The 24,861-nt window shown below is 42.2% G+C and overlaps 1 protein-coding gene across 2 annotated transcripts in view; it reads right to left on the bottom strand.

The window, feature by feature from the left end:
- LOC138282759 (fibrocystin-L-like) overlaps positions 1 to 24,861 on the bottom strand; it is a 455,872-nt gene that overhangs the window by 7,452 nt on the left and 423,559 nt on the right. For both annotated transcript variants that reach the window (XM_069220630.1, XM_069220631.1), the window contains exons 77-79: positions 19,172 to 19,321; positions 14,649 to 14,805; positions 6,222 to 6,441 (exon numbers count right to left, since the gene is read on the bottom strand). In XM_069220630.1, coding sequence (XP_069076731.1) covers positions 6,224 to 6,441; positions 14,649 to 14,805; positions 19,172 to 19,321 — 525 coding nt within the window. In that variant the 3' untranslated portion in view covers positions 6,222 to 6,223. The remainder of the gene's footprint in view (positions 1 to 6,221; positions 6,442 to 14,648; positions 14,806 to 19,171; positions 19,322 to 24,861) is intronic.

The following is a 24,861-nucleotide window of genomic DNA, read 5'->3' as shown; positions in this document are numbered from 1 at the left end:
TAACGGGGCTCTAGGTACAATTTCAGGTTGACTGCGATGGAACACAGGTCGGATACACCTACCAGACTATCCTGGTCAAAGTGATTCATTAATTTTATGGAAGTAAGAATCCTCCAGCAGGGCAAGTTTAAGGGCTGTATCCGTCGATGTGACTTACAATCTGAATAGATGTTCGATGAGGTTCCACTGAAGATGTTGGCTTTGGTGTGAAAACCTCTGAGCCAAAAAAGCAACTTTCATGGTCTCTGAAGTCCTCTCATCAGGTAGCTAGTTTTAACGCCTTTCCTCGGGCAAGATTTCTACATTCAGATGTTTCTTTTGTGGAGCTCAAAATCTTCCAGTGGGGCAGGCCTGAAGCTGTACCTCATGAAACCCTTCTAAAATAGGGCACTTTTGCTTTGAGGACCTACTGAAGCTATGGACATCTTGGTAGTCCAACATTTTCAGACGTTTTGGAGTAGTTCCTCTTAGACACTAGATACTTCTAAGGCTCCTAGGAGCTCAGTGACAACACTTAGGGGCCAGGACAGAGCCAAGAGAAGCCATCAGGAAGGTCCATTTCAGTTCCTTGTCACTCCAGGAAAAAGGCGTCTTGCAGGAGGTCAGCCAAACTGACTTTTGTAGTCCACCTTTTTGTCATGGGTACACGTGGGAGTGGGAGCAGATCCATCCCATCACAGGTTAGAGACAAGTTAGACGCAGCAGGTTCAGTCCTCGTTTGTCCTGTCACAGGTCCAGAAAGTGTTTTGCAAGCTGGGGGTAAGGTGCAACTTTTGTTCAATTCACTAGACTCACTTCAAGCTACCCAAGAGTGTACAATTCTCATTGAAATCCAGGATGGCAAAATCTTTTTGTCCCTGGAGGGAGTGTGAAGCATACCTGGCAGTGTTTTAAAGGTAATAAGCAGCCCCCCCGACTCAAACACTCCAAACCGGTTCTGGGTCCAGCTCCCTACACACTGAGTCCAAAACCAGGAGGCTAAAGTGTTATTTGGGATCAAAAGACCCCTCTACCCCAGGCTTCCCTTATAATGAGACTATAAAGGAACAGGTCTCCTTGGTCCCTTTTAAGTTAGTTAAGTTCCTGGATACTCCTAAACTGCCCTGCTAAGGTAAAGCTATTGAGAGCAGCATTCATGCCTCTTCAAAGCCACATTGACAGGTCCGTTGCAGGCACAACAAGCCTGCTGGGGTTCAGACATGGAAAGTATAACTTTATAAAATTTCACCACTAAGTTGGACTTTTCATAAATGTTAAAATTAGTGGTTTACGTGTCTCTGTAGTGTATTACAAACCAAATATATGAAGTCAAATATTAAGTGCACTTTAGCTTTTTCTTCATAGAACCAGCTACAGCCCTAACAGTGAAAACAGCTTTTGGGGGCTAGTCACTTGGGGGAAACAAGACCTTTTTAGGTGGGACATGCTTAGTATTTAGAAGTAAGGTTTTCCTCTTATCAAAATATTTATTTTGAGAGATCTGCCCTCAGGGTTAAATGAAAAGCTGCAGGAGTCAGACTACACATGTGGAGCTGAAGCCACGTTTCCTAGAAAGCCTAGTTAATGGCACAATATGTGCTGTAGTCCACAGGTGACATTTAATTTTCTATGCAATTGGTGTTTTTTCTTAAACCCTATTCTCGAAAGTTAAATATGTCAAATGAAGATTAGCCAATTTTACTAAGTTTTAGGGGTCAGAGGGCATGCTCTGAGGACTGGACAGCAGTACCCACGTGCACATATTTTAAAAATCAGCAGCATCAGTCCCCACAAAAAGGGAATAACCACACAAAACAAGCACTTTCTCAAAATATATTACTCACACCACAAAATGAATTAAAGTTGGCACATTCCGGTTTACAAGCTGCCTTTGTAAATTGGGCCCCAAGTCCTACCACTTGCATTTGAAAAGTGGCAAACGATTATCTTAAATTTGAATAAACTGAATACAGCAAAAATCATGTACATTTTTTGCTCCAAGTGATGCCTTGCCCAAAATAATATATGCTGCATTACATATTACACAAGAAGTAAAGTCTGCAAAAGTGGTGCTAAATTCTGCAAACAATGGTCATTATTTGCATCAACACCGAGACTCTGTGATATGAACCAGGCAACATCCTGACAGTGCCAAAAGGAAGTCTACTGAAGTGCAGCACGTAGCCTTTATTTTACATAGCATCTTTTCTTGTCTAGAAAGCTACTGTAGCTCTGAAAAATAGGCTCTCCTTCCAAGCTAAGATAATATTGGCATAAACAGCGTTATTTGTTTAGGGAATCATGGCTCCCATCAACAGATGTTTATCAGCTTAGAATTTCATTTGGTTTCTTTATTCATGTGCATTGGAGAGATTATATAGTGAACCAAGGCAGTAGCTACAAAACTGAAATACCCTTCACTATGAACCAAAGGTCTGATGGTACCAAGCAAGCAAAGCACGTGAGCCGGAACCTCCCTAGAAGGGCTCCTTTGTCTCTTCCAAATATCTACTGATGCATACGTTCACCCTTCCATCCACCCACTGATATCCACCATTTTGCCATTACATTCTGTCATCCATCATTCAATCTTTCATCATTCGTCCACCCAATGGCATCCCATGCATACATCTGTTCACATATCCATCACCTATGAATGATGGATAACACCTATAAATGCATACACCTATCCATCCATGCAACCATCATTTCACCATCTATCACATAAGACTTTCATCCATTGTGAGAAATGGGGTCTCTAATTGGCAGAGGTATTCACCTTTGCCCAAACAGGGACCACAATCCTAGGCAGGGTAAGTCACACACAATCCAAATTATCCTGTGCCCACCCTCGGGTAGCTTGACACTGAGCAGTCAGGTTCAACTTAGAATGCAATTTGTAAAGTATTTGTGCAAGAAATCATACAGTAACACAGTGAAAACAACACAAAAATACACCACACAGGTTTAGAAAAATATATGATATTTATCTGGTTAAATTAAAGTCAAAACGATATAGATTCAAAAAACACAAGTTGAGATATCCCTTTTGCAAGATTAACAAGAGTCTTAAATCTTAGAAATCAACAATTGTCTCTTGTTTGGACAAAGTACCTCGTTTACCTCAAACATAAAACACACGGAGACTGCAGAGTAGGAGATGCGTGGAAAAATAGGGTGTGCATCGGAATTTCTGATGTGGCACAGATGATGCGTTGTTTCTTTCTACGCTGCAAGGGGCTTTGCGGCGATTTATGGCACAAAGTCTTGGTTCCTCCCTGTGATGAAGGGATCTTTTTGATGCCCAGGGACGATGCTTGGAAATCCTGGGCATGCAGGACGAAGTCACAGGCTTTGTGTTGATCTGGTATGGGAATGTGTTGAACTTGCTGTCACACGGCAGGCGCTGCATCGATCCTTCACTCAGGAAGTCAGGCTGCGTTGTTCCAGTTCGGCTGTGCATCGATCCGGTAGGGCTGTGTGTCAAATATTCAGCTGCAAGGTAGGCTCTGCGTCGTTTCTTTACTTGGAAGTCAGGTTGCGTCGTTCCAGTTTGGCTGTGCTGCTAATTTCTCATCACAAGGCAGGCTGTGCATCGTTTCCAGCAGGCTGTGCGTTGATTTTCGGTGCACAAGGAGTTCCTAGATGAGATGAAGTCTTTTTGGCCCTGAGACTTCAGAAAACAGGAGGCAAGCTAAAATCCAAGCCCTTGGAGAGCACTTCTCAGCAAAGTCAGAGGGCAGCAGAACAGCAGTCCTTCACAGCAAAGCAGTCCAGATGGGTTCTTTCGACAGCCAGGCAGTTCCTCTTGACAGGCTGCAGGTTCAGGTCTAGAAGTGTCTGATTTGGTGGGGTCAGGGACCCAATTTATATTCTGAAAAATGCCTTTGAAGTGCAGGAGAATTCAAATAGTGTTTTTTTTAAAGTGCACAAGGTCCTCTTTTAGTACAGATCTGTCTGCCAGGGTCCCAGTAAGGGGGTTGACAGTCCATTGTGTGAGGGCAGGCCACTAGCCTTTGAAATGTAAGTGTCAAGCCCTCCACCCTCCCAGCCCAGGAAGACCCATTCAGTATGCAGAGGAGTGCAGGTGTAACTGAGTATCCTATGTTTGTGGTTGTCTGGGTGAAATGCACAAGGGAGCTGTCAAAAACCCCAGTCCAGACGTGGATTGTAGACAGGCTGTAAGGCACAGCTTGATTTTAAGTGCAGAGAAATGCTCACTTTCTAAAAGTGGCATTTCTAAAATAGTAATATAAAAAACAACTTCACCAGTAAGCAGGTTTATGTATTACCATTCTGGCCATACTAAATATGACCTGGTTACCCCTTTCTGATCAGAATCTACCTCTCAGCCAGTACGTGAGGACAGACCTAATGCTAGCCTATGAAAGGAATTTAGGAGTTGTCCACTACTAGGACATATAAAACACACCTGTATATGTCCTGCCTTTTACCTACATAGCACCCTGCCATATGGGTTACCCAGGGCCTATCTTAGGGGTGACGTATATGTAGAAAAGGGGGAGTTTAAGGCTTGGCAAGTACTTTTAAATGCCAAGTCGAAGTGGCAGTGAAACTACACACACAGGCCTTGCAATGGCATGCCTGAGACATGGTTAAGGGGCTACTTATGTGGGTGGCACAACCAGTGCTGCAGGTCCACTAGTAGCATTCAATTTACAGGACCTGGGCACATGTAGTGCACTTTACTAGGGACTAACAAGTAAATCAAATATGCCGACTGGGTATGGACCAATGTTACCATATTTGTAGGGAAAGATCATATGGAGTGTAGCACTGGTTTGCAGTGGTAAAGTGTGCAGAGTCCTAAAACCAGCAAAAACAGTGTCAGAAAACTGGAGGGAGGCAGGAAAGAAGTTGGGGGATGACCACCCTAAGGCTGTCAGGTCTAATATCCATCAATTGTTCCTTTTGTCCAGCCATTCATCCATCCATTCTCTCAGATTTCAATTCACTATGCTATCCATCCACCCAGATTTCCATTCACTATGCCATCCTTTAACCCACCCATCCATCCTCTTAGATTTCCATTTACTCTGCCATCATCTTACCTCCCCTCATTCATTCTCTTGAATTTTCATTTAGTTTGCTATTCTTTCAACTACCCAATTCATCCATCTTTGGATTTCCATTTACTCTGCCATTCTTTCACCCATCCTTTCAACCACCCCGTCCAACCATCCATTCCTTCACCCATTCATTCCTCATTCATCCTTTCAGATTTTCATTTTTTTGGCCATCCTTTCATCCACACATCCACCAACCTCTCACTCATTCATCCAGCTATCCTTTTACCCACTCACCCATCCAACCTTTTACCTACATATTCACCCATCCTTTCAATCCACCCATCCTCTCACCCACCCATCCACACATCATGTTACCCACTCATCGATCTATCCTTTTATCCTCCATCCTTTCACCCACCTACCTATACACCTACCCGCTCCGTCACTCATCCGCCCATCCTTTTACCCACTCATCCATTGCCCACACTCTCACCCACCCATTCACCCATCTTTGCAAACCACCCATCCTCTTAACCACTCAGCCACCAATACTTTTAGTCACTCATCAATCCATCCTTTCATTCCCATTCTTTTACCCACATATCCACTCATCCCAGAAACCTAGAATTTCGCAAACATAAAAGCAATAAGTCATATGGAAAAACAATCAAATTAGTCACCTAATGAGGCAAATTGGTGTACATTTTAAGCAACAGTGGTCTTCACGGCAATATGTATTTTGAAATAATTAAGCACTTCTTTACAATATACAACTATTAATTGAGATACATTCTATTTTTTTATTGTTTTCTTGCTCAGATAATATTACAGAACAGGTTTCAAACTGTTCAAGCCTAAATTAAGTCTGATTTGTTATGGCTACCTTTTTCTACATTTACATGCTTTAATTTATTCTCTCTTTCTCTTCTCTATTACTTTTCCTTATATCTTTCACTTCTTTTATTTCAGATGAAGGTTTTGTATCATTATAATGATTTGTTTCACATTTATAGATATGTTTGGTTTTATAAAATGTAATTTGTTACTTTATGATGATAATTCTTTCTGTGCATTTCAAATCCTTTATGGGTGTATTGTCTTCTCTTTTAACCTCAATAAAATCTTATTGAGCCGAAAAAATGTGACAAAAGGTGACTCAGTTCTGATTTACATTTTTCACTCATCATTTACCCGAAAACCACCACCACTTACCTTTAGAGTGCTCCTAGTAACATTGCAAGGATCAGAACCACGACCTGGAAGGCAAGACCACTTCTGACTCTTGAGGAAGAGCTGGATGTGTCCACGATAGCTATGGCTTTCTTTGTTGTAGTTGTTGGGGTTGTTGTTGCTGCTGCTGAGGTTTTCGAAGTAAAAGATTTGGTTTGTGCAGAAACTTGGTTCAAAGAAAATTCGATCTTGAAATTTGAGCCTGAAAAGTAATCCAGACATTACATTAGCATTTTGCAGCTGTCGTTTTATATGCAACCAGGATCATAATCATATGGGCAAGTATAGTCAAAAACCTGTCTGTCCCAGCATAATATGTATTTTCAGCATCAGTGCACCTACATTTGGGTAAAACAATACAAATACGGTGTGTAAATGCATCTTCGTGTGGATATGTTTTGAGGCGTAAGTGTGGAGAGAAAATGCCCTGTATGGTAAGATGTAAACAGCATGAGTACTTGGGGGCACATTTATGTGAGGCTTGCGCCACCATTGCATCACTTTTTGTGACGCAGAGGCGGCGCAAACCTCTCAGCCATATCTATGAGGCCACGCTAAGCCACTTTGCATTGCTTTGAATGGCCTCATAGATATGGAGTAAGGCAAGGCAGCGCAAGTTGCTGCGTTGCCTTACTCTGCGCTAGGGAGGTGTTCCATGGACATTGCAGTGGGTTTTCCCATGCACGACCCATGGATTTTGAAACACCCCCAGATTTACGTGAGCCTGTAAACCTGGGGATGCGCTAAATCTGTAAGCAGTACACTCAGAAAGATAAAAATGCCTCTCAGGATTGTTTTTATGCAGGAAGGGGACCCTTCCTGCACAAAAACAATCCTGGCAACAACACATGCAAAGGTGCCTGCGTTGGTGCTAGACTGCCAAACCTGCACCAGCACGGGGAGGGGTGGTAGGACAGGAATGCAGGGCATTCCTGCCCTTTCACTTCGGCATAGGGCATCACAACAAAGTGACTTGCTGCGCTGCCCTACGCCAAGTCCCTGGCCTGGGCCTTGGTAGTTAATGCCGTGCGCTCACAGAATTTAAGTGTTTACTACCATATTGAGCAGAAAGGTTCTGTCCATGTAAAGTCGTCTTACCCTCATAAAATAGGACAAGTCTAATGAAATTTTGTACCCATTGTTTCATTGGATCTGAACGTTTTGTCCAGTGTATAGGCTGAACTTGCATACCACTTTATGATGGAACACTGTACTCAGTGTTATTTCATTCATAAACCTTTCTACTTGTTCAAGTCAGGTACAGACATAAGCTTGGTGGAAATATACAAGCGTCACCCAACAGTACTCACCTCAGGGCATCAGACCAGTGCACCCACCGCCTCTCTAACAAGCACAGCACAGAGTGCCTCTGGAAGGAAGGGGTGCATGGACACAACTTAGCAGTGGCCCAGAGCATCAATCTATTCAGCACAGTCAACAGCTGCAGTGCAAACCTTGGTCACAGGGAAACATCCCCATCTCAGAGACGTTTTAAGGCATGGGCAAAGTTGGCTATGGCCCAGGGCCCCTACCTTTTTGGGGGGCCTCCTAGTAGAGCCAGCTCTCTTCTGCAGCAGGCCTACCAAGTTTCCCAAGTCCATCCGTGATTGGCTGCTTCAGTCCAGGTTTTTTTCTTTGAAATCTGAGAATTGTACGTTTATTCATTTTATTGTCCCAGAATTCAAAGGGAAAAAACTGGACTGGAGCTGCACATCACACATGGAGCTGGGAAACTTGCACCTATGCTGCAGAGTCTTGCCCTGAGGAACTTGAATTATTCTTCAACAGCTCTGCTGAAAATACCGTTTTCCTTGAATTTATTTTTAATGTGAGTGATGTGTGAAGTCTATCACACACATTTTGCAGAGAAATATTGTGTTTATATTTCATGCAACATCCATAACAAACTTTATTTTAGTTCAAAACAGGGGACCTCACATATGAGTAATTGGAGGACGCCACAGAGATTATTTGAAGTAATATTGGCTGCTGCTGTGTTAAAATATCAAAAGAACACACCACTATCCCTGAATATTAGATGTAAACACATTTAAAATTTGAAAGGGCTTGAGCGCTGTCAGTAACATAGCCAAAGGGGGCATGAAAGACATGAAATTGGACCATAAATCCTAAACTGTTCTGGACAGGGACCCCCAAAATACATTTGGCCCAGGGCCCCAAAATCCTTAACATGTCCCTGCTGCAACTCACCTCCCTCCAGGTAGTCTTCTATGCGGCACAGGCTTGATTAGGTTGAGCGTGCAAGCAATCTGACTAGTCATAATCTATCTGTTGGCTTTTAACCACGCCCACCGCGCACCCATCACTATCACTTGTTTGTGGGCTTACCTTTCAAAAATCCTTTGTTATCGTTGGTAAATGCTTTATGTTTGTCCCTGCTTGGGGTGGTTTGGTTACCGCCTTGGACATCGACCCTGTTACATGGATAATTGCATGCTTGCTCATAAGTTTGACTGCGAGCGAACTTCTTTTTTCTTTTGTGTCTCTCCTTCACGCACATGCTCATGGAGACCATGGTGCTTTGAATCAGCTTGCTTATGTCAACTGTTTTACCTTTCATTTTCAATTTAAGTGGCAAGAAAAGTCCAGTTAGGAATTTACAACGTTAATAGCTCTAACTCGAGCAAACATGAGACCCATTGCATTGCAAATGCTTGTTTTTTATGCTGCCTTCTGGTTGGGGCTCCTGTGGATCGGTGCTGTTTTCGCTCAAAAAGCGTGTTTGAGGAAGAAAGTTATCTCACCTAAATATTTCCTAGTTAGTGCGCTGGAGCAGAAGCAGACAATCTTCTGGTGAGAAAGGGGATGTTGAAATATACTAATTCGTCTTTCCTACCCTTTCAAAAGTTTTTCCATGTGCTCTATTTAGCGAGTATAGGCCTGTAAATTTGTATCACGTTAAAAGGACATTTTTCGTCAGCCAGTGCTTTAATTGTAACGTTTTATTAAAGGTTAAAGATGCAACTTTTAAGTTTGCCACACGCACCGCTTCCCTGCAGAGACTTATGAACACTCCTGCATTTTAAACAAGGTTAGTCCTCAATAATGGCCGCGGAAACAATCTGCCTCAGATTTACTCTCTGTTGTTTATCCTGAATTGGAAGAACCTCAGCATGTTTTCAGAGGCTGGGTGTGGCACTCGCAGGCACTTCTGCATGTTAAGCCAATATCACTTGTATGCCGTAGCTTTAAAGGTCATTTAAAGGGGGGAAATGCGTGTCCCTGGAAGCAAAGAGATGCTTCCAGCAAAGGCCAGGACTGCCCCGTGTCACACGTGACACGGCCTTGTCGCCAGGCCAGACTAGGTTGATTGATGATTAGAAGAGACAGGTCGAGTTACACAGCTAGTTCCACGAAGAGCAGGATTAAGAAGCTAGCATCACAGCTCCATCCCCGTGCATGTTCCTTCTTCTCAAAATGAGTCTCTGTTTTTGAAGTGATGTTCTATTTGATGTTTAATGTTATGATACCCGTCCGTGTATTTTTAACTGCTCATCTGGATTCCACCGTGAAAGGTTAAAATCCTGACAGGGTCAAGTCCTCCTTTCGTCCATTCGAGTCTAAGACTGAGTTACTGAGTTTTCAGATTCATTAACGGTCCTTTGTTGTGCATTAAGTTAATATGATTATGTCTTGGAATAATAGCATACTAGATTAAAATGGTTTTGCGGATAATGAACTGAAGCTTACAGAAATAAGTGAAACACAAGATCTTGTAACATTTGACATTGTGTGCGTATGTGTGGGTTGGGATTAATAGACGAGTTACAAGACGTTGACACCGCTACTCAGTGGCATCTTGTCTTGGGTACCTATGGGCAGTCTAGCTTTTTAACCATTTATTTTCATTCTAGGTTGTCTGTTTGAGTGCCATTTCTAAATCATTATATAACACAAACATTATTCAAAACACAGGAAATGCCAAAGTGCCACACATAAAGCCACGTAAGTGCACCAAGAGCAACAAATTGGCAACAAATTGTCACACAATGACAAACCAACACAAGAAGATGGACGGAGTGCTGAAACTTTTCAGTCACCCAGATCTGGGTTAAATCCATCATTATTTTGCTCACCATGCCAACTTGGATCCAGCCGTACGCAAATCAGTCTTGACCCTGCTCCCCTTGGAAACATTCCAGTCCAAACTGCCAAACCAGGTCCTCCCTGGACTGGAAACAAGCATCCTGGGACCAGTTTCAGGCTATCACCCCTCATCAGCCAGGCTAGCTTGAATCCAATGGCATTGTGAGCAAGGGTCCCATGTCTGGGCATACCCTGGCTACTTAGGGCGAACATAGCCATACAACAAGATGATAGATGGAGTGTTGAAACTTTTCAAACACTCAGCCCCAGTCACAGATCTGGGTTAAATCCATTGTTATTCTGCTCACCATGCCACCCCAGTTTTGGACCCGGCCATATGCAAATCAGTCTTGATTCTGCTCCCCATGGGAACAGCCCAGTCAGAATTGCCAGGCCAGATCCTCCCTGGACCGGAAACAAGCATCCTGGGACCGGCGTTGGGGTGTCACCCCTCAACAGCAAGACTAGCTTGAATCCAGTGGCACAGTGAACAAGCGACCCACATCTGAGCACAAAATCATTTATGAGTACCAGACGTAGTACTAACAGAGTACTGTTTATTGCATTCTTAAATGCCTTTCTGAATTGACTAGTAAACGTGCAAAGAGGGCACAGTTCTTTAATCTGGACTAAGTGTAAATGAATAGTCCCTAAATAATGACATTTTATTAAATTTTAGATTTTTTGTTGACAATTTGCAAACGCTTGAACGGTTTGTAAAAGCATGCCACAGGAGTACTACTTTACATGCTACAAAAACCCTTTGTGAATAGGCCCCTGTATATTTGCTTTGTACAGCATTTCTGCTAGAAATACTACCTGGCCAAATAAACGCAAAGGCATACAGCACAGGCAATCTCTTTCGTACCACCTAGACCCTGCATGTATCTGTTGGTTGAGACAAATGATTTAAATGCTTGATTATGATCTTTGTTCCTTTTTATCAGACTGAGGAGAATTTGTGGAATTTGTGATCCCGTATTAGGGTGAAGTATGGTTCTTATAGTCTGTAAAAATTATGTGAGTCTACTTCACAAAACCTTACGTGTACATAAATTGAACTTGCAGACAGTCCAACTACACTGCAGATTGTCAGCATTTATAATGAGAGGATCCGAGTAGGAAAGGGGTGTTGCAGAAGACATGAAAGTGGAGGTCTTGCAATGTTGCCTCATAAATGAGTTGCTTTTAGCAGAATTTATAAGATTTTCACCTTCTATTACCTCCAAAGTACTCCTTTCCTACTATGATCCTCTAAATATAACTACTGGTGTAACAAAAACAACACAGTCAAAAGACGGGTTTTACAAATCTAATCAAAGTCGACTTCAGCATTTTTTGGGATCACTGAAAAATAAAAAGAGTTATCGGCTAGATGACCCTAGGCCTGTAAATGTCACTCAGCGGCCTCGTTAGAGTCTTGAAGCCTTCTTTACCAAGTACATAGTTAGTGCTTTAACAAAGAGACAGTTGGAAATCTCAACAAGATCTCGCTTCTGACAGTGAAGTGACCTTAGAGGTATGAGGCTGAATCTTGATTGAGCCAAATCTGTCTTTCATCCATTCATTGCAGACCATCATTTTGGGTAATAGAAACATCATATTATGATGAGGTGCTCGGTCCTGGTCTGCACCGCTGCACAACTTTTAGAAGGTGCACCTGGCAGAGACGGGGCAGTGTACCTCATACCCATCAGTGAGTGACCCAGTGCATTAGTGAAATACTGAGTGCCTGTTTGTAGCAGCTGCTCTGTCTTTCACTGTGCAAATTACACCCACCTGCACTTCAAAAGGGACACAGAGATTCCCTCTGCAGGCAGGTGTAGTGAGTGACTGCACCCGCATGTTAGTGGGTCCTTCAGACTCCCTTAACATCAACCAGAGAGCTGCCTTCAGGGAGCACACTGACTGTACACCACTTCTTTGAGGAGTAATCAGTGCGCTTCTGATGGCTTCTTTGCCTCTGCGTCCACATCCATTGTACAACGCAGGCTCAGAGGTACAGTGTTTCCCTCTTTTGTGTTGTATCCACACCCCATGCAAATGAGGGAACACCCTCTTAAGACACTGTCAGTGCTATCCGTTTTACAGAAGGGGGCACACATGCATCTACAGCCCTTCTGTAATAAAAGAGTGCCCCAGGGGCACTCTTTGTGATGGGACCACCGGTATTTAGAATGTTTAGAAAAGCCAAAACTAATAGGCAGATTGTTATTATGAAATGACTTAAACAATAACTCAAACTACCAAAGTATCCTTTAAAAAAAGTGTGGTATCTTGAGTTGATGAGTGGAATGTGAAGTGAGGAAGGTCCCAGTGATGTTTATGGATGATTGTGGAATGTTGGAGAGGAGACTTTACTGGAGAAGGAAGTGCTGCTGTAATCTACTTGCCCCTTCCTGATGTGCCTCTCTGGTGGACCATTTGGATGTTACCACATTTTGGCAATGAGGATGGGATCCAAACCCAAGTGTGCACAGCACAATGGATGTCCAAAAGTGTATTTTCTCCCCAGTCTTTCTTCAACTTGCACATCACATCTTCATTGCTATCACGGTAGAGTATATTCCTGGGAAGAGTGACTTTGTGGCTGACTGTCTAGGATTGTGGATGTGGATGCGAGTGAAGATAGTTTTGTAAAAGAAAATGTGTGTGCTGTGTATGAGGGAACTGTGAGTATGGAGGAATGGAAAAGGGAAATGGAGCAGGACAGGGTATTGCAATATGTGATGTGCAAGTTGGAGAAAGGCTGAATAGAAAAGAAAATTTTGGAAACAGAGATAACACCATAGTGGAGTGTTAAAGAAGAGTTATCTTGGAATAATGAGGTTGTGTACAGGGGTACCACAATGATTCCCCCTGAATGAGGGAGACGTTGCTGTGTTTTGCTGTGTGTGGCACTTGAGGGACATCAAGGGATTTCTAGACCCAAAGAGCATTTACAGGCTGATTAATGATGGCCAGCCATGGAAAGAGAAGTGGAAAAAGTAGTGAGGGAATGTACTGAATGTAGTCTCAGTGATGAAATATGTAAAAGTAGAGAACAGTCCATAACGGTGAGGGGGGTTACCAAAGTGTGCTTGGAGTGCAGTGTCAATGAACATGTTAGGGCCACTGGAGGGTATTGGGTTGAAGAAATTCATTATTGTGTTGATGAATTTATATTCCGGGTGGCCAGCAGTGAAGGTAGTATATTAAGTAACATTAAAGGAAATCTTAGAATTCTTAACAAAAGTGTTTACAATAGAAGAGTTGCCTGAGTCGATTTTAACTGATGATGGTGTGGAGTTTGTTTCCAGAGAGATTAAACAATTTTTTTAAAATAGGGGCATCACTCATAGAAGTTTGCATTATATCACTCAGTGATGAATGGTACAGTTGGCGAAAAACTCGGTAAGGAGTGGCTGAAGGAGCTTGTTAAGTGGGTTCAAGTGTATAGGTTGACGCCACATGCTACTACTGGAAAAACTGAGTTTGAATTGTTCAGAGGGAGGAGAGACATCTCTATTTTGTCTCGTGCATGGGTTAAGCTTTGTACTGAATTGCAAGAAAATGGAGATGATGAGGGTTGGAAGGAGAGGGTAAACCATAAGGTGATGGAAAGGAAAATGTACATGGATGAGATGAAAGCTGCCAAACTTGTGAGGGATAAAGGGGGAGACATTGGTGAGGGTCAAGGCTCCTAGCTTTTAATAATGCAATAAAACAGAGGGTGGACGAATCTGGAATCTCAATAGAGTGGTGAAAGTTTCAAAGAAGGGAGAACAAAGACGGTGGAGGATATAAATGCATCTACACAGATGCAAGAACAGCAGGAAAAGAAAAAAGAAGGAAAATGGTTAAGAGCAACACGAAAGGCATGTGCTGATGTGACCAGAGGTGAAGTAAAGTGTGGCACTAGATTGGAGGTTGCAAAAAGGAGTCAGAAATTTATAGTGTTATTATCATTTGTATAAGGAGGGAGATGTGTGGTATCTTGAGTTGGTGAGTGGAACGCGTATTGAGAAGTGACGAAGGTTCCAGTGGTGTTTATGGATGATTGTGAGCTGGAGAGGAGACTTTACTGCATAAGGAAGTGCTGCTGTAGATAGAGCCTGCATTAAGGAATAAACTACTTTTTCCTTCCTGCTGTGCCTCTCCGGAGGATCATTTGGACATCCCACAAAAAGGTACCAACAATTTTGGATTGTAAAATAGTATGAAGATTTCACTACAATATCACTTATTTAATCAATCTCTACACACTATGGATATCACAACCATCGAAATGAATCAGTACAGCAGATTAAGAAAGACTCTTACCAGATGGAACTAGAACAAGATCAGTGTAGTTGGCCCAGCAGCTGTTGAATGAAATTGTGGTATTTCCTGTGAGTCCACCGGCAACATATACATTTGCTGAGTTCATAAGTTTGGCTGTCAAGGTCAATGCACTAGCATCAACAGCCACACAGTTGTTCTGAAACACAAATAATCGCATTAGCTTCGCTCTTCCCTTTCTCATTGAGCATTTAATGAAAATAACTCACAATAACATTTTACAGATAATTTTTACTTCTGAAAATGTAATTAGGCGTCATTTTATGTTCCCCTTTCTTTTGCACCATGCTCGTCTGACAACTCACAGTAAAATTACAGCATTGATCAACTTTTCCGTGCATTAGTTTTTATGCTAAAATGGCACCACGTTATGCTCTACGTGCTTATACAAAAACAGCCTTTTTGATTGAGCGCCCATGATTATATTAGCGTTCACCTGTTTCTAAATATGGGGCCAGATGTATCAAATGGTTTTTCCCATTCTGTGTCAATGGGAAAATGTGTTCGTACATATGGCCCATGGTGCCTTCGAATTGTTTAACATTTGCTGAAGGCTGCCTGCAGAATTTCATGCAGTGCTCCTCTGCTTGAATTTTAGTAGATCTGGGACTCATTCTCATTTTTAATTCTTCAAAATAATTTGCAATAAACAAGCATTTAAAAATGGTTATTTTTTAACAAATATCAGGCAATAACAAAAAGGTGTCTGAGACCTGAAAGAAGAGACAGAACTTTCATTGGTTCCCTGACCGTTCAAGAGCAGAAGGAACATTTGCTTTTAACTTACAAAAAGCTGTAATATTCTCTTCTAAAGAATGGGCTAATGAGTATGTTATCCTATTCCCTAGCATGAGGGATTGGCAACACGTTTCACTCAAATTACAACCCTTAAGTTACTACTATTAATCTTAGGGCCATATTTAAGGTGGAAATCATGAGCATATTTTTATATTGCATAGGTGGAGATCTCAGCCTATTCCATGGAAATCCATGTTTTGAAAAGAAGAGGGAAATAGGCATCACCTGAAGAAAATAAAAACTCATCTGAAAGCCTACATCTCTGACCTCTTACCACATGTTGCAGGACATTGCAGAGCACGGTATCACCTACATTTGTGTTACGTGCCTGTGTGTGTGTTTGGGACAGCAATGTGTTATGATGTTTCTTTGAGTGTGTAAAGTATGTTGCTAGATGGGAGATACGTCATGTGTTTTTTAAATGAATTAATAAATTATATATTTGTAATGTTCAATATATGTGCATCAGTTATATTGACATTCTATAATGTGTTTCGTCCAAGTGTCTTCAGGTTACAGTTATACTACTTTTTAACTTTTTGAAATATTGTTTAATATTTGTAAAATGTGAATTGTACAGGATCTGCAGCATTTACAACTATGACTATTTTTATTCAGGTTTTTATATTATTTACATTTTTAATTATTATTAAATGTTTGTGCAATATGGTGCATTTGGTTTTCTGCAATGTCTGAAGATATATGACTATTTCCATCTTTTATTTACTTTTATTTTTTTGGTTTAATGTTAACTTAGACACTTTGGTGTAAAAATAATATGTATAATATACTTACTTATAGCGGCTTTCAGCTAGACCTCTTTATCCATTGTTTATTTGTTGTGTCATTAAAATCTTTCTTCCTCCCACTACAGCACACGTCATGGGACAATGGGTCTGCTCAGTGATGGCAATCTGCTCTTTCACAAAGAGCACATATGCTCAGAAAGTAGTTCCCTTCAGTGCTAGGGACTATTATTGCAATGTTTGCATTTTGAGACCAAACTAAATATTTTAGCTGTTAGCCTTTTGAATACTTATGAGAGCCTGACAGCTTTTCCAACAATAAAATGTTAGGCGATGCGAAATGTGGGTGTAGATGATATAATCCAATTATTGTCAGCTATCCTATTACCACCTACCTCTAAGCACAGTCTTATGGATCTTGGGTGTTGCACTGCAAGGCCAGAGGAACCTTCAGCCAGCTGCAGCCAGCCTGCTATATTTAAAATCCCCAATCACATTTGTTTTTTTCCTCAGTGTGGCTCTTTCTTCTATGGGGGGGATCTGCTCTGGTGATACAAATACACACTGTTGTTCTAGTGGCATGGTGAACCTGCAAGAATTTTGCTTTCCGAAGACAGACCCCAGAGTGGGAGAAAAATGTCCCTGATCAACTGGAAGCTTTTCTTAGTGTTTGAGATACTTTTGTTGTGTCTTATTCAGTCTGGACTGCCACAGTGTACCTAATGGACCTGGATAAGAAAAAACAGGCAGACCTCATATTAGAGGGGTGCTCTACATTGGGAGGCCTATCAGATGCCTTATCCAGATGACAGCAGCTCCAATGAGAGCATTTTCCATGCCTCTCACACTTTCAGTTACAACTTACACTTCTATTTTCACAAATCTAAATATATACATGCATGTTTACTCAAATGCTCATTTACTTTTACATCTACATGTAACTCTTAGTTTTTTTCAATTCACTATTTCAGAGTGGAAAATTACACTTAAGTCTAGACTTCCATGTCTCCACCCCTCAAATGATGGGATGGTACCTCCTACAACGGAATTTACGAGTGGAAAGCTACTACTAACAACTCTTTTCATCTGCTGATGAACATCTCAGCCTACAGATGGAGATCTCCCTTTGGAAAAGTATAGAGAAATATAATGAAGTTTAAAATGGTTTAAAAAAAAAATATAATGTACAATATAAGTAGGAATTTTTTTAAATATTTATTATTGCTCTGTATATAATAGAATTCTGTTTTACAACACATTTATCTCATCAAAACAACTGTGTTAATTAAAAAAATCTATATAATTTATAAATATTCATTTAGAACAATAATGTAAACTAAACAATTACTTGCTGTCTCTTGCATTTTTATTTACTATTTTTGGAAAGGTGGTGAAAAGTTATATAATTGATCATTTTAACACGTTTTTAAATTTTTTTAAAGTTTCTTTTTAAATTAAGTTGATTATTAAAAAAAAAAATAATCATATATTTAGCACTTATATAATTATAAATGTGGAGTTAATTTAATTTATTTGAAATTTGTTACTATGGGGTGTTAATGTCATTCCGTGCCTCTAATGTTTTCTATGGGAGTGCAGTGCCAGTTATTGGCCATGTGGGGTACTTGACTTACTCCAAGGCTGGCCTGGGGTACATTTGAGCCTGATTTGACACCTTATGGGCTGTAGTAATGTTAGAAGTGTATTTTGTGAACTGCAATTTTGTTACTGTTTTGGAGGTGTGTTTCTGTACTGGCATGTCCCTCTCAAACTCTACCTTAAATTTTCTAATCCCCCCCTTCCAATTAGTAGTGATTATCCACCATTTTCCCACCATTCCCCTAGTCTCTTTCACATTTATGGCAAATTCATAGACCTACATTTAAGGAGATATCCACACAGAAAAGCTAGAGATGGAGGTATCAGACTGTAGGTTTGTGAATACATTTGTTAGTGGAACTACAGTATCTCCCGAAGCCCCCGGTGAGACTGGTGTATCTATATGATCCTCACTAGATCTAAAACTTTTCAAAGTTTAGAACACCCTCTTTCAAAATTGAAAGCCCAATGAAAGGGTGGGCGCAGATTCCCCAGTAAATAATTCTGCACATTAACTAATACTGGAGAGTTGCAAGTGCAATGTTTTTACCGCGATTAACAGGGTGAAGTTGTTACCTTGATAAAAGTGAGACTTTAGTCCTGCTCGTGTTTTCCATGTGCTCATTTTAGATGTGTTTGATTTGCAGAGCATCTTTCCCCTCCCTGCCTTTTCGCTTTTTGATTAAAACTAAGCCTATGCAATTTGATCTGGGTCAGGCCACACCCCTGGCCAATATCCAAATGAATGTTAATATACTCTGAGTTATGCACCTGCACTGCTCTATCCTGGCCAAATACAAGACTGAAAAAATACTCGTGCAGGCCACACTGAGACCTCCACTCTTGCTTCCCAGAGGCCGCTCAGAACACAAGGTTGGTTGGGAGTGCTCTGGGCATGCTGTCTGTTTGCTCTCATTTCTACCACCCCACTATTTGTCAAAAAGACGTTAGGAGTGCTCGTTTCAGTGACATTAACGTGAAAGTTTCCATTTGTGTCAAATTTGTTTTAAAGACTCAAGATGTGTTTTTATTTGTGATGTTGGATATTGACAATTGAGCACGTTAAGGAAAAACCTGATGTGTGGAAGAAAAACAGGAGTGTTTGTGGTTTCGGGCCCTATTTAGAGATGGGGAGTGAGTCACCCAATTGTGGAGGAAACTCCATTTACAGAGTAGAATCCAAAGAATGAATTTTCTCCATCATACATTGTTTCCCCCATAAATTAGAGAATTTTCAGTCAACATCAAAATATAAATGGCAGTGTCCTGTTACCATGAGCATGGAATGCAATGGAACAAGGCTGGGACAACATGTTAGAGAACAATTAAAGACTGGATAGTGTGACTGTGCACGGTGCTTACATTGTCATCCACTGCCTGTATTGAGGGTTGTCGAGTGAGCCGCTGCCCTGGTAATCCCGCCTCAGGCTGGATAACGACAATGAGTTTGGTTACTGTAGACACAAAACTTGCTTGTGCTTCGGTTCTTCCTGTTACCTCAACACTCGCCGCCTGCAAACACATAAAATCACGTATTTATACGAAGTACGTTTACAAAAATATCACACATTAATCGCCTACCTTTTCAGGTCGGCAGTATTTCATTTTCTCAAACCCCACACACTTTTACACCATTTACAATTGAGTAGCACAAACATGATTTCTGTCGTATAAGATAATTACATTGGATTTTTAACGTATCCTAATTATTTAATAGCTAGCTCTTAAAACAGACAAATTGCTCATATCACCTGCTGGCAGTGCTTAATTTGTGCTTGTTGTTTCCGGTACTTATTTGTGAGGGCCGGGGCTTATTCTTATGCCTCAAGCATTTGCTGCGAGCAAAAGACACATATGTGAAAGACAGAAGAAGATAAAACTAAAAAGCGTCATAAAGGGAGAAAGTAGAAAGTTGCAGGATGAGCTGAAGGGGCAGGGGTGGCCGTATATGGATTGAAGAGGCCCGAGATGGCTTCAGGATTACGCTGCCTCAGTATTCAGTGCTGGCAGATTTAATTACAGCAGCTTCGTGTTTAAGAGAAGGGCTTTGAGCACCGGCACCTCTTATTTTACAAATTAAGCACTGCCTGCTGGAAGCATTTGTTTTAGTGGCAGCGAAGGGTGGTTGAGGTACGGTCTGATAGAGGGCTCGGGTCATGAAAGTCGATTCCAAGTCAGGACCGGTGGCTTCAGATTATGCTTCTCTTTCTTTACTGACGTAAAGCACAGCACCCAATTACAATACAATAAAACTTTAAACTACATATCCCAAGAGCCCCAGCCCTTAACTGTCCAATCACAAGGCGTCACTGCCCTATATGTTCCTGAACCAACAAAGTCTTTCCTCTTTCTTTGCTGCTGCAGCCGAGATAAGTACTATGTCATTTATTTAATTACTGTTTTGCCATGTAACGCGTTGTGCTTCACATCTTATTATTACTATATTATTTCTATTACTATTTGTTGACAAGCTGTTCTTATTTGTTCAGCTTAATAGCTGAAACACATTGTTTAGCGGGAGCGTGGCAGGGAGAGCATTTTCTACCTAGAGAACATAGTCCTCTTTCTATCTTGCCACTCATGCATGCGCGCTGTAGCCGGAACATCCCACTGACCCCGGATGCCATCATCATTGGTTCACAATTCATGAGCAGGGCTGTACGGGAGCCGTGAATAGTTCATCTATGCGCCCCCGTCTTCTTTAGAATTCCTCCCTCAGCTCTAATGTGTGGTCTTCTTGCAGCTGCAGAGACTCCGGTGCATTGGAAATGTACACGAAGCAGAATGAAAGGTAACTCAGAAAGAGACACTCTGAGGAGGTCTCTTAGAAACATAATCTGAGCAGATAGCCTCACAGAGTGTCCACGTCTCGATTCGAGAAAGGAAGGAGCTGACGCAAAGGAGCCTGAGAGGAGCCTGACGCCATGGTCACTGTCCAGAAACATGATAGCGAAACAGGATGGGAAGGAGCTAACTTGAGTATATCATTCAATATGTTATTGAACACCAATCAAAGTACCAATCTGATGGTGATATATATATATATGCACATTTTGCTTACCTTTGAATATATTTAAATATATATATGTATATACATACATGCAGAGTCAGATTGAAATATTTTAAACACATAACACTGCTTTTCATTGAAATGTGTTTGGATCAAATAAGTGACTGGCAGGGTGCAGTGTCTGTTGTTTTTTCTGTATTTCCTCCTGGTACATATAGCAAGAGTGGTGGTGGAGCTAGGACAAACAGCACTGTGACACCGCCTAAATGTGGCAGCCCTCTAAAGATGACAGTGCACCTACATATGTTCAGTCAGCAGATAATATAACGAGCAATTTATCTCTGGCCTGGTTCTAATTTGTTTATGAACCAAGTAGCTGCAATCACTATAGAACTCCAGCTGTTAGCACAAGAGCCTGCATGGCATCTCCTATTCCGATGTGTTCTCGTTTCAGCCAACCACACAGTTTTCATAGCATGATATTATATCATATCCTAAGGATTCCAGTGACTCTTTTATTGACGCGTTTGAATGGATTTGCTTGTTTTTTTTTTGCCACATTTAGACACTACAGCAACATTTACATTAATTTATTACGGGCCTGATATAGAGTTTGGTCAAGGCTTACTAAGTGACAAATGTGGCGGGTATCCCGTCCTCCTCATTATGAGTGCATTAGGATAAAATACACTTATAATAAGGCGGATGAGATATCCCTCACATATGTGATGAAGTAACCATCTGTCAAACTCTAAATCAGGCCTCAAGACCCTTCTTGCTACAAGGCATTCCTAAATTGTGGCCATTACATTCTTATGCTCTGTAATTTATTGTGAAGTCCCACTGGATACTAAGGTATCTTCAATATTGATTAACTATTGTTGTCCTGTTGCAAATTGTGATTTTATCACCAAGACTGATGTTGTAGTTGTTACTGGTTGCCTGAGGTGTGGGCCCTGTTCAAGCAGCGACCACAGTCTTAGTCAGAGTAAGGTACAGGCAAACCCCAAATTAGCCTGTGCTCAGCCCTCTGGTAGTTTGGCACAGAGCAGTTAGGCTTAACTTAGAGGCTATCTGTAAAGTATTTCTGCAACACTTCAAACAGTAAAGCAGTGAAAACACCACACAAAAATCATATCAGGTTAGAAAATAGAGCTTAATTTAATAAATAAAACAAGACCAAACAAGACCAAAATTACAAAAATCCAATCAGTAGACCCGGAGTTAGTAGTTTTTACAGAGTAAACTGCAATACAGTGCCTAAAAGCATAAAGCGCCAACTACAGCTATCTGGTCGTGATGGACTGGGACAAAGTCAAAAGTTCAGGCCGATTGTAATGAAGTACTGGTCAGATACTGTTCCAGATTAGTCCATCTGAAGTTTTAACTTCTCAAGATTTATGCCAAGAGTCCTGTTCAGGTAGGAGAGGGTCACAAGAAGAATGTTGCAGGTCATAGTCTGTGTGATGCAAAGAGCAGGCTGGGCGTTGTGGACAGGCAGGCTAAAGCTTCAAGTTGGCGGTCCCCTGTGGGTTGTCGATGCTACTGTGAGAAGACATGGGCTGGTGGAGACTTGCTTTGATATACGGTACTAGTGGTGCAGTTCAGATGTGAAAGGGCCTGTTTGCTGTTGCAAAGAACCCAAAGGTTTGATTTCAAGAGCTCGTGAGCCACACCAAGGGTATAGGACCTGAGAGGCACCCCCTGGGGGTCAGGAACTTGCTGAAGACTGAGCCAGGGGCTGTTGGGGTGCCTTGTGATCCCCTGAGGCTCAGTTCAGGAGGTCACCAGGCTAGCCCTTTAGGTCACTCTGGGGTCCTGGTTTGAAGATGGAGTTGCAGGTCCAGTTCTTCTTCCCTAGCCAGGTGGCAGCAAGTAAGCACAGCAGAGCAACAGTTCATTTATAGCAACAGTCCAGCAGAGTGGCAGTCCTTGTAGCTTTAGCCAAACCGCCAATGTCTTAATATGGAGAAAAGTACAGCCAGCCTGTTGGCAGTACTTTCCTCCATATTACCGCCGACCGCCGGGGTCACAATGACACCCTATATGATAGTGGATGGTTGGGAGAAACACAAAGTTAGAATTTAAAATGTAAATCAGAGATTGGGGCGGTCTATACTAACAAGGCCTTATTACTACCCTTATTTGCAAACTTAGAATAATAACAGATTGAGAAAAACAATAAGGATCTAATCTCATGACTTGCAGTTTGCATGCAGCAACTTGATACTGGTGTGTGGAAATTCACCCTTCCTTCAGGGTCATCTGGGATTACTGGGCCTTATTTTGTTAGCTGTAGAATTTTACCCTTGCTAACTAGAGTTAAAGTGTTTGTGCATTCCCTTTTTAACAAATTAAAATTGGTATATCCCTGATTGACACTTTTAATTTACTTGTAAGTCACTAGTTTATGGTACTATGGATCCTCAGCCTGCCACCTAGCCAACCAGAAGAACAGAACACTCATGGACCCTTCTCTTGCCGCTCCTGCTCCCTCACCTGCCACTACCCGCTACACAACCCTGCACCAAGCCCTGACGGACACCTCAAGTGCATACTCCTCAACACCTGCTCCCTTGTCAAGCATGCAGTAGACGTCTGCCCCAGATGTTGCCCCAGATGTTGCCTTCCTCACAGAATCCTGGATCACCCCCACCTCGGCCCCAGACATTGCCACCGCCATTCCCGACAGCCACAAAATTGTTCACAAAGACTGACTCAATTGTCCAGGAGGAGGAATCGCCATGGTCCACAGGAACCCCCTCAGCCTGTCGACCACTATTGAAACACAGATCCAGCCAACCCTTGAAAACCTACACTTCCAGATTCAGACCAACCAGAACACCTCCCTCCATGGCATGCTTATCTACAGACCACCCGGATCCCTGCCCAAATTTCACCGAAGCAATCGCCAACCTCGTCGCCCCCACGCGCTCGCCTCCACCGACTACATCCTACTCGGCAACCTCAACTTCCACCTCAATATCCATGATGACCTTAACACTACAACTATCCTGGACAACCTTGCAACCATCAGTCTCAAGCAACTAGTCAACCTCCCTACTCACTCATCAGGTCACACCCTCAACCCAGTCTTCTCAGCAGGGAACAACATCACCATTTCTCACACCTCCGAACACCATTGGACCGACCACCAGCGTGTCCATTTTGTCTTCGCAAAGAACACCACACATCACCACACCCCCTCCGACCTGGCAGATGCTGGGGCAAAGTCACTAGAGTGCAGCTCACCAACGCACTCAGGCCCATATTTATACTTTTTTAGTGCCACATTTGTGTCATTTTTTGATGCAAAAGCGGCGCAAACTTGCAAAATACAATAGTATTTTGTAAGTTTGCGCCGTTTTTGCGTAAAAAAGCAGCGTGAATGCAGCGCTAAAAAAGTATAAATATGGGCCCCAGTCACTCCCCACCACCGGACACCATGAACGAGAATGACTCAGCATTCAACCTTCACCGCTGGATCACAGAATGCACCAACAGCATAGCTCCCTTCAGAAAACCCACTGGAAACCAGCATCGCAAGAAACCAAGATGGTTCACAACAGAACTCCAAGAGTCAAAACATACCTGTAGAAGCCTGGAACAGAAATGGAGGAACAGCAAAACAACCAAAGACCACACAGCCTACAGAAATGCAATCACCACTCACCACCAGCGCATCAGAGCCTCCAAGGAAGCTTGGATTCAAGAATGCCTCAGCACCAAAGCACACAACAGCAAGGAGCTCTTCACCATCATCAAAGAGTTCACAAACCCTGGAACGGACACCTCAGATGTTTCCCTCAAGACCTCTGTGATGACCTCGCCACCTTCTTTCACCAGAAAATCCAAAACATATATGAAGGATTCAAGAACCAAAACCTGCACCCACCGCCCACCAGCACCACCTCGGACCTCATGCTGCACCAAACTCTAAACCATTCGGCCCCCATCTCCACAGAAGACACCGGGAAACTCATGAACTCCATCCACTCACGGCCACCCTCAGACCGTGCCCACGTCAAATCTTCACATCTTC

The sequence above is a fragment of the Pleurodeles waltl genome, chromosome 2_2, assembly GCF_031143425.1.
Source record: "Pleurodeles waltl isolate 20211129_DDA chromosome 2_2, aPleWal1.hap1.20221129, whole genome shotgun sequence".
Taxonomy (NCBI): Eukaryota; Metazoa; Chordata; class Amphibia; order Caudata; family Salamandridae; genus Pleurodeles; species Pleurodeles waltl.
Note: the sequence above shows the minus strand (reverse complement) of the source record. Positions and strands in the feature narration are given on the sequence as shown.